The sequence below is a fragment of the Sceloporus occidentalis genome, unplaced genomic scaffold (genome assembly GCF_023333645.1).
Source record: "Sceloporus occidentalis isolate IW3139 unplaced genomic scaffold, rSceOcc1.0.p SCAF_7, whole genome shotgun sequence".
NCBI classification, from domain to species: Eukaryota; Metazoa; Chordata; class Lepidosauria; order Squamata; family Phrynosomatidae; genus Sceloporus; species Sceloporus occidentalis.
Genome location: NW_028316987.1, coordinates 55,285,233 through 55,295,480, shown reverse-complemented (window position 1 = coordinate 55,295,480; position 10,248 = coordinate 55,285,233). Strand labels below are relative to the sequence as shown.

General features: G+C 39.7%; 1 protein-coding gene across 2 annotated transcripts in view; it reads right to left on the bottom strand.

Moving 5' to 3' along the window:
• Positions 1–1,296: 1,296 nt before the first annotated feature.
• The window catches only part of FKBP14 (FKBP prolyl isomerase 14), a 10,116-nt gene continuing 1,164 nt past the window's right edge, over positions 1,297–10,248 (bottom strand). For both annotated transcript variants that reach the window (XM_089531334.1, XM_089531335.1), the window contains exons 2-5: positions 9,820–10,121; positions 8,557–8,708; positions 4,694–4,821; positions 1,297–2,245 (exon numbers count right to left, since the gene is read on the bottom strand). In XM_089531334.1, coding sequence (XP_089387460.1) covers positions 2,087–2,245; positions 4,694–4,821; positions 8,557–8,708; positions 9,820–10,016 — 636 coding nt within the window. In that variant the 5' untranslated portion in view covers positions 10,017–10,121 and the 3' untranslated portion in view covers positions 1,297–2,086. The remainder of the gene's footprint in view (positions 2,246–4,693; positions 4,822–8,556; positions 8,709–9,819; positions 10,122–10,248) is intronic.

Genomic DNA, 10,248 nt, shown 5'->3' with positions numbered 1-10,248 from the left:
CATTTTACATCCTTTCCAAAGTTGATTTTGTATTGCTTGCGGTTTCCGCCCAAATAGTGATGCTGCCCTCTTGTGTACTGATGACAACTGCTTTGCCTACAGAATGATCCCACAATCTCCTGTTACCCAGGAGATTATTATAACCTGTATTTCATGGCCAGTTGTGTATTTTATTCCTATGTTTGGGTGACCTTGGGAAAGTCACACTCTCTCAGCCTCAGAGGATGGCAAGGCCAAACCCCCTCTGAAGAAACGTGCCAAGAAAAGCCTGTGGTTTATGGTGCCTTAGGATCAATGTAAGGAGTTTATCATGCCAGGGCTGATTTCGACATTAAAGAGAGATTAAAGCGCATTTAAAGTGTCCCGCAAATGAAGCAGAAATGGTGAGTAACTGCACGAATGAGTATCACACACAATTGCGCAAATAAAGTGAGATCGGAAATGCATTGTTGCTGAAATCTCGAAAGTAAAAAGATGTGCATTAATACTTCTTTGTGACCACTTTAATGGCAGGTTTTGTGTGACGTTGTGTGAAATCATTATAATACCCAGATCACTCCCATTTCGACAGCAGGCTTCCTGTGTAGGGTTCCCCAAGACACAGGAACTATATTCAGCCATTCTAAATACCCCATGCATTGAAGGAGAACAGAGTTAGAGAAACATTTGATCCACTGCATTCCTAAATAGAAACTGGAAGCCTTCTAAAGTCAAATAAGGAGAACTAGATACCAAATTGGGAGTGGGAGTCTGTGGTAACAAAGGGGCCTGTGGCCTTACATAGGAGACATATTAGATTGCAAAGGACGTATCTCTTTGTTTTGCAAATGAATGCTAAATTTCCAGGACTCTGAGTACTGTATCTTCCAGTAACCACAGGGCCAGGAGGAGATGCCAGCCTGCAAGATATACACCTTCATACCATCTGAACTGAGAACAAAAACAGCAAAATGCAGGCCTATGACTAACATCTTCACCACCACCACCACCACCACCACCCCATGTGGTTAACACCTTGCCTGGTGAAGGAGCCAGTAGAGCTTCAAAAGCTTGTAACATGTATATTGTGCAATTTGGTTGGCTCAATAAAGGTATCACTGTTTGGCTGATTTTTGATGTTATTGGATTTGCTGTATGGCCAACATGGCTACCCCTGGATGTTTGCAGCACTCTAAATGTTGGACTGTAATTTCTGGAAAGCATAGGATTCCCAGTCCCATTGTAAACTTGCCTTTCAAAATCAATCCAACATGTATTTTGCTGTGCTCAGTAACAGGAGAAAAAGACATTCCCAGCTACAGTTCAGAGACAATTTTAATGTGAAGCTGAGCATCCATTTCCTTAATTACCCCCAACTCCAAAAGGAAACACAAGTTAGGAGGCAGGGGAAAGGAACTAGAGGACAGGGCAGCTTAGAATAGACTGAGCTATTTACATATCAAGGCTAAAGTATCAAGAGGATTTGGGTTCAGATTATGAGCAGTTTATTTTTGACTGGGGTAGATTTGTTTCCAAAACACTCGCCCCACTCCAATTCGGATCACAACCTCACTAACTGTACTTGTATTCCCTTGTATCACAGACCACAGTATCTCTGAGCACTAATTTTAAACACCAGGTTGCAAATCACGAGTTTCCAGACCAACAGTAAGTTATAAAAATAATGAGGAACCAACTCAGTATACTACTGCAAGTGACTAGTACTCTATAAGAATACGTGTTTTTTTTTTTTTGAGAAATGGACCAAACAGGTAAATATAAACAGCTTATTAAAATACACACAAGGCACAGGGATGGAGTGTAATTTTAAGCACCAACCATCACTGGACATTTTTGTTCTGTTCTTCAAAAATAAATAAAATATTACAATCCCAAATACGTAACTCGGAGTCTGATCTGAAAAGAAGTCTTTCTTAGGATGCTACATTATGTGTACATTTGGTTTCAAGAGTTGTCATTATATAAAAAATATGTAGTGTAATTCTCCCCTCGAACTCCAAATTACAAAGGGAAAAAAAATACTGTTTCAGAAGTGTCAGTTTTGTGAGTGATTGCATTCCCACACTGGGAATTTCTTCAACATACTTCATAGCTCATCATGCTTATAAACAAACTCCCTTGCAGATATAAATCCATCATGATCTTCATCTTCTTTATCAAATATGTCTTCAACCAAAATATCATGGTGACTATCATTGACTGGTGCGCCATGCCTTTCAAATTCCTTCTTCAAATATACTCTTACCTACACAACAAAACAGGAAAACACACCAACATTTTAATAAAGTCGCAACTGACATACTTTAAGTGAAAAAGGCACAGCCAAAAAAGTCTGTCAGTATACAAGTGGCTCACCTGATCTGGTTCAGAACGTGTCTTAATTTTATCTGAAGTAACAATTCACACTATTCCAAAGGAATTTATAGTTTATATAAATGGCTACTCAAGCTGCATTAAATGGTCATGATAGTTTAATGAAGCAAGCTAATTCAATTGATGGTTATTGACCTAAATAAACCACAGTAAACACTACTCACAGTTTGTCTATGGCCTTGTCTACATGGGTGTTTTATCCTGAATTTCCCCCAAACTCACTGCATCCTGATGCAGGGCCAAAACCTCAATTGGGTCCAGACTGTCATCATGACACTTGCCCCCAATTCAAGGCTTCCTCCCTTTAACTCACATTTTAAAAACTCACCTTTTACTGTGTGTTTTCCAATCTCTTCAGTGATGGCAGCAGTTGCCTTTTCATTTGCGGTCCCTGCAAACTGCCTAGTTGTGCCCCTGCGGGCAGAAGTCACTCTCAGGTCACAATGAGGTGCCCAGCATCGATAATGTGGCTGAATGCCTCATTCTGACTTCAGAAGTGGCACCAGGCAATGAACAGGGCCACTCGGGAAAGTACTCACCCATCATTCAATGCAAGAGTCAAAAACTTGCAGCACAAAGAGAACAGGTAAGGGGGGAATTCGAAGCCAGAATACTCTGGGGTTAGCCTAAAGTACACCGCCATGTGTAGACACGACCTATGTTTAGACATAAGGAATCATATGTAGCTGAAATTTCAATGAAAACCTTTTGATCACTTTGTTTTGGCTATGCTGGAGAGGGGACAGAAGAAAGGGAAGCACACTGGTGTAAGGATCATACTGGTTCACTACAGGCTGGCAATGATGAAACAAGTGGAACAGAGACTAGAGTGTCAATGGCAGAAAACTTGGAGCAATGCCCCAGGACTGATTCCAACACAAATCACTAGCTACTCCTTTTCAAGAATTCACTGGAATATGTACATATAAGAGCATTCTGTAGAATCTGCTCTTTTTATACTCAATGGCCCTGTGTTTTGGAAAGTGTTCTCAGTTCCAGTGAATTCTGCTGAAAGCAGTATCAAAGTGCATTCATTCTGCAGTGTAGATGCAGCCTCAGTCCCATCCTCATCACAGGTTTCTTTAGTGAGGACACAGGAGTGGCTGCTCCTATCCTGGAATTGTCTTCCACAAGAGAGTAGGCTGGCTCATGGCCTGCTCTCTATGGCCAAAGGTAGGCAAAATTTTTGCTTAAAGGAAATAATGTTTTGTTCAAGCACATGTGAAAAGGCATGTGCTTTACTTTTTAACTTTTATGTTTTTAATGATTTCATACTGTTTTTCATTTGTCATTTTAATGAGATCATTTTAATTGTGCTTTATAAATTTATTGTTTTTAGCTGAGTCCTTTTGTGAACCACCTTGTGTCCCTCTGGGAGAAAGGCAGCATATTGAATAAAATAAATAAATGAAAATATTGTGATTCACATTATATGTTAAGTAACCTCCCAGGGAGGCCAGGATGCCCCCACCTTGTTTTCCTTCCCTCAGCAGGCTAAAACCTTTTTATTCAAAAAGGCTTTTTAAAACATATATTGTTTTAAATGGACTGTTATAAGCACTTATCTTTTTAAACTGAATTTTATTCCTTTAATGAGTAACCTGTTTTAATACTGTAATCATTTAATTGTATTATAATGCATCAAATTCTGTATTTTTTTAATTGTACTGCTCTTTTAAATTGTAAGCCAATCTGAGTCCCAGTTTTGTGAAATAAGAAGGATACAAATAAATAGAATGATGATAACAACAACAACTACACTGCTCACTGCATTCATTAAACTCTTTAGGATATATTCTGGCACACATCAGAAAAGGCAAATATGCTCTTCCCTGGCTAGAATCCCAAATTAAAGCTTTTGACACTCTAAATCACAGAAGATGCAATCATTAATGGCATGCAGGGATTTCTAGAAATAATAGGCCTAATTTACTGAAAAGCTTATTGAATAGTAAGAAAACGTACTAAATCTCTTTTCTGCAATGTTTTCCATAATAATTGGGGAATACTCTCCTGGCCATTCAAAAAGACAGACAGTAAATATATATGTAAGTATAAATTACAAATAGGCCCACTTTTGAAATAGCTACTGAACTATTACTCAACCCTTTATCCACTTGCAACAACTTCTATGGTTTCCTCTGCAGCATCAGAGCTCTGAGCAGCCAAAGGGAAACTGGAATCTTGTTCAGTTCCAATCTAACTCAGTCCACAACATAATAGTGCTGGCTATATTATTTGCAAATACTGTTTAAGAGCTAAGTCCTTTTCTCCTGTGAAATACATTAAGCACAGTTGCAGAATGCATTAGCCTATTCACCTCATCTTTGGACAGCTTCCAGTCATCATTAAGATCCATTTCTTGAAAGGACTCGTGAGACCTTGGTCCATTTCTGATCTCTAAAAGGTCAATATTGAAGATCAAGGTGCTCTCTGGTGGAATTTTTCCTACCAAACATAAACATTAAGAAAAAATTAAGAGAATAAGTATATAATAATTGCTGACTGCTTTTCTATTAATCTTACATTGTTAAAGTTATTAAAAGCAGAACAGAAAGCCATATAATTGGATTCTTAGATCTCAATTCCATTGTTAATCCCTCTGAATCAACTGGAAATTGCTAAACCACTATTTATCTGAGTTTCACTGATTCATAGCAGCTCAACTCCAGTCAGGAGTAACAACTGGATTTAAGCTGTCGGGTGCAAGTAATTCCCACTGTAAGTAATTCCCACTGAATGCAATAGGAATTATTGCCAAGAAGGCATGTATTTTTTTGATAACCCATTCTTTTTCACAGACAGTCGAAGTAGCTAGCCACTTACACGAAACACAGTATGACACACAAACATTAAAATAATAATCCTATGACTATACATTTAAATTCATAATTCTAAATTAATACAGTAATCATAATTTATTATGGTTATGATTTGCACTTCTATATGCAATAAATGCAGTCCAATAAAATGAAATGCAGTAAAATCATGTGCAAGACTCAGCAACTAAACAAACAAATGCATCTGAGGAAGCAGGCTGAAGTCTACGAAAGCTCATGCTGCCAATTTCTTTCTTTCAGCTAGTCTCAAAGGTGCTACAAGATCTCTCTACATACTAAACAGGCATTACACTTTCCTACCCCCCATCCACCAGCTTGTACAACCTGGCATCTAAATTACAACAGACAGGGTCAGGGAGTACCTAAGTGACCAAGATGAAGACCAATAAACAAAGGTGGATGTGTGTTAGCACTAAAGTGTTGGCCACACTTATCAGGGCAACACATGCATAGCCTCTCTGGCCAATCTTAATTCCTGGATCTGTTGGTACTCCAACACTTGAGTATCCATTACATAGAGAGGACATGTATGGTTTTCAATATTAGTTTATTACTTGAAGTGCCACACTAAGGAATAAGGTATGCAAGCAGATGCAACATTATATGACATGAAATCCAAACAAGTTAGCACACTTTCCTGTTTATAGATCCACCTTTTTCAGATTTATACAGATATTCATTTATTTCTGTGATGGTGTTTCCCATGTAACATTCAAAACAGGCAAAAGCAGACAGTTGTTTGAACTAATTTAGTCTTATAGGCGGGTTACATACCGCCATTTGGGAAGTCTCCAGGACGTCCCAGTTTAAAAAAGGGGCGTCTCTTCTAGACACCCCTACTCCTGTTACGGACTCTGTCCATAACAAATGGCAGCGGCTGTTCCACACAGCCACTGCCATCTTGACGTAGCGGACGCTGTGCGTCCACACGTTGTGCAGCGCTTATGATGTCGCGAGGGCGCCATTGGCGCCTCACGGCATCATAACTGCGACGTGAGAAGAAGCTCCATTTTGGAGCTTCTTTTTTGCTCCGCGCGGGAGCTGCGCGGTTTGGCTGCTGCAGCTCCCTCACGGAGCAAACAGCAGCAGCGGTCTGTAACAGACCATAGAAAAGGAAGAAGGTTGCCAATTCTAACTTTTCCTAGGATCTGGCATGGTACAGAAAGTAGAGACTGGGGACTGATTTTGACTTAAGGGTTTTAATATGTCTTCCATCTAAACTATTAGATTCTGAGACAGTAAGAATATATTTTTCTTCTATCTATGATATACACCTCTAACATTACAAATGTTTTGTCTGGTTCAAGTCAGTTTCCTTTCCACTATTTCACTGACTTGCTAACTAAAGCGGTAGCAATAAGCTGTAGAGAACTAGTGCATTGCAACTCAATATGATAAAATATTCCTAAATATTTTAAAAAATTAAAAAAATATCAAAAATCTTCTAAAAATATCTAAGCCAGCAAGTATTTGTACACTTACCTGGAAGAAAGCTGCATTAAGAAAAGATAGAAAAAAAGCTGCATTAAATTGAACAAAGAGGGCCTTATATTCACACAGATCTGTAGAGGTTTGAACAGTAAGGCTGCACTCCTATACACATTCATTTAGGAGTACATCTCACCATATTCAGTAGAATTTGTTTCCAAGTATACACGTTTGCACGTAAGTCCTGTTACTATTGGGCAGTTTCATTTGAAAAGAACGAAAAATGACTTGAAATGGTTTATCTATCAGATTTCTGCAGAACCCATCGACAGAACAGGGGATGCATATTTTCAACATCTTTGATTTTATTTCTATGTATAATGTGACATTGCACAGCTGCTTTTCAGTGTCCATTTCTCTGCCATTACATAGTATCTTTCAGCAAGACATCCAGGGTGCCTCTTGAAGGTTGCATATCTTTCAAAGCTTCCAGATCAACAAAACTAGAAGACTTTGATGTATGTAGCCTTCAGAGATCACAACAAGGCTTTTTCCTCATCATTAACACCTTCCTAGCATCATTCCCACCCCAGCAGGTGAGAATGACTGTTTTCCTGGTTGCAGGACTAAGTGGACAGCCATTCTTCCTTCCCTCAACATCTAACGAACAGTGGAGTATGTTCCTTTATATGTCAGCCTGCAATGCTCCTCCTGACTACTCAATAATTATGCAGCTATGACCCCAGCACTGCAAGTAGGTTCATCTCAAGGTTAGCTCAGGTCAGAAGCTGTTATTTATTTTGTTTTTTTCTATACCTAGCTATTTTCCTTTCTCATATTAACTGAACAAACATTTGGGGAATTGGGACTGGAGGGTCTGCGTATATTTTCTGACTAAATCTTGAAGAAATCCTTCTTCCTTCTCAACAGCCTAGATGATAAGCTAAGGGACTCGAAGTCCCTGGGACTTAAAGTGGCCTTATTAACGTCTCAATCTGTTCTTCCCGACAGCCATGTCCTTTTCTTGGAGATACCAAGGTTTAGTGGTGACCTAGTTTTTGGACATGTTTTCCCTATTTTAAAAGGTTAAAGTGCCGCTCCTTAGGCAGTAACAGTTTTAGAATAAAATATACTGGCCTTTTTGGTCCCTTACCTCTCCTTTGACTCTGCTTACCATTGGATATATGGCCCCTGAGAAAAAATTCTTAAAATTCTGGCTGAAAAAAAGATTACCCAACCTGAAGCTAAGCTGCATTCCCAGGTTTACTGAACTGATATTTGAGAGGTCTGAGGAAAGAAGAGCCAGATGACTCAACAGAAGATTTGTAGCTGGAAGCTGCTTCTTTCAAGGTGTGCAGCCCTGGATGTCTCTCCATTTAGCCCTGGGATCCTACCAAACAGCTAGAAACATGCAATGAAGCCTGACATTAAAGGCAGAAGATGCATACAGGGAACAGTCTGTCACATTATCAAACCAAGCACAACTGACAGATCTTTTCACCTTACATTCTCTTAGTTCTATTGACATCAGTGGAAATAGCCTTGTTAAAAGAAACCAAGGGCATGAACAGACAAGGCAAAATAAAGCTGGTTCAGATCATGCATGCGTCCTAAGAGGCTGGAAGCCACAGCAAAGCCACGCTCCAGTCCTAAGGACTGGAGCACAGCTTTGGTGCAGCTTCTGACTTCTTAAGATGCATGTCTCATTTAAACAGCATACCTCCAAAGTGACCCGAAGCAGCTTTATTTTGGCCTGTCTGTTCAGGCCTCAAATGTGTTTAAAACTATCCAGGCAAATATATCTGAAAACACTACATCAGAATCTTGCAAGTTTGAATCATTTTATACTATGACCAAGAAAGGGTAAATGTTGCTTTTTAAATAAAATAACAGTGTTATTATATGGAACTATTACCTTTTCCTTCTTTTCCATAACCCAGAGACGGAGGGACAGTTAACTTGCGTTTTTCCCCGACACACATCTCTGTCAAACCTTTATCCCAGCCGAGGATAACTTCCTTGATACCGAGAGTAAACCATGTAGGCTGGCCGTTGTTATGCTTGTAGCTGAAACAAACACAAAACACATTATTTTGGTAAAAAATACTATGCAATGAGAAAGCATCATAAATTAATTTCAGCATCCCACCTTCAACTATTTGCTGGGGGAACCCTTTGCCCAAAAAGGTGTCTTGTCTTATCTACCTCAGGCATCTGGCAATCCAAAGAGCAACTATAGTCCAAAACTCTGGGTTTAAGTCAGAACTCACTCATTCGTCTTACAATACTCCAGAAATAATTCAGTTCAAGACTGCTTTAACAGCCCTGATTCAGTGCTAGGGAATCCTGGGAATTGTAGTTTATTGTGGTACCAGAGCTCTCTGACAGAGAAGGATAAATGTCTCAGAAAATTACAGTTCCCAGAATTTCCTAGCATTGAGCCAGGGTAATTAAAGTAGTCTCAAACTGGATTATTTATACAGTGTGTTTTGCACCTCTTAACTCTCCAGGCAATTGATGCTACTGACAGCAAGCTGGAGACAAACATGCACAGGTATTTCATGGTGCAATGCACAATAAACATATTTAACACATTACTGCAAAATGTGATGACAGATTTAGAGACCAATTAGAGAAATTTATAGAAATATTTCCAGCATTATCACAGTTGCTAAAAAGAAATGGAGGAAGGGAGATTTTAGCTGGAATTAGCTGAAATGGTGAGTGCAACCAGAAGGAGGTGACTGTAGGATTGTTTATGAGATATACTGGGCCCGAACTGACAAGCCAAAATAAAGCTGCTTCGGGTCACTTTGGAGGATGCTGTTTAAATGATGTATGCATCTTGAGAGGCCAGAAGTTGCGCCAAAGCTGCACTCCAGACCTTAGGACAAGAGCATAGCTTTGGCGCGGCTTCCTGCCTCTTAGGATGCCTGCATCATTTAAACAGCATACCTCCAAAGTGACCCGAAGCAGCTTTATTTTGGCCTGTCTGTATGGGCCCGCTGTTTGCTTTCTAAGGGTCTAAAACCCCTAAAGGCACCAAGTCCCATACGATCTTGGATGCTTAGCAGGAACAGGGGCCTTACCTAAGAAAACCCTATAAAATTAATGGGGTCTCATTAAGTCAGCAGGCGACTTGAAACCCCAAATGCATTTTTGTAGGAAGGACACTTACGTGGAATGGAAGAGGGCACCGTCTTTCTCCAGGAAGCCTTCGTAGTGCACCAGCATCATGTCTCCCAGTTTGCTCTTCCTCTTGCAGATGAACGGCTTGTGGATCACTTCCATTTTTACTTCTGGTTCGGGAATAAGGGCTCCTATCCCCAAAGTCAGTAGCGCCAAGCAAAGCAGAGTCCAAAAGGCACCTTCCATGATGATGATGATGATGATGATGATTTTGTTATTGCTTCTTTGAATCAGCCACCTTTTCCTTTACAACTGGTACGCAAAGGGATCTTGCAGCACCTTTGAGACTAACTGAAAGACAGAAAAGTTGATCGCATGAGCTTTGATAGACTTGAGCTGACTCTTCCTCAGTTTATAATATGCTTTTCAATTTAAAATATGCAGCAGCTCGAAGATCTTATAAAACATTAAATACATC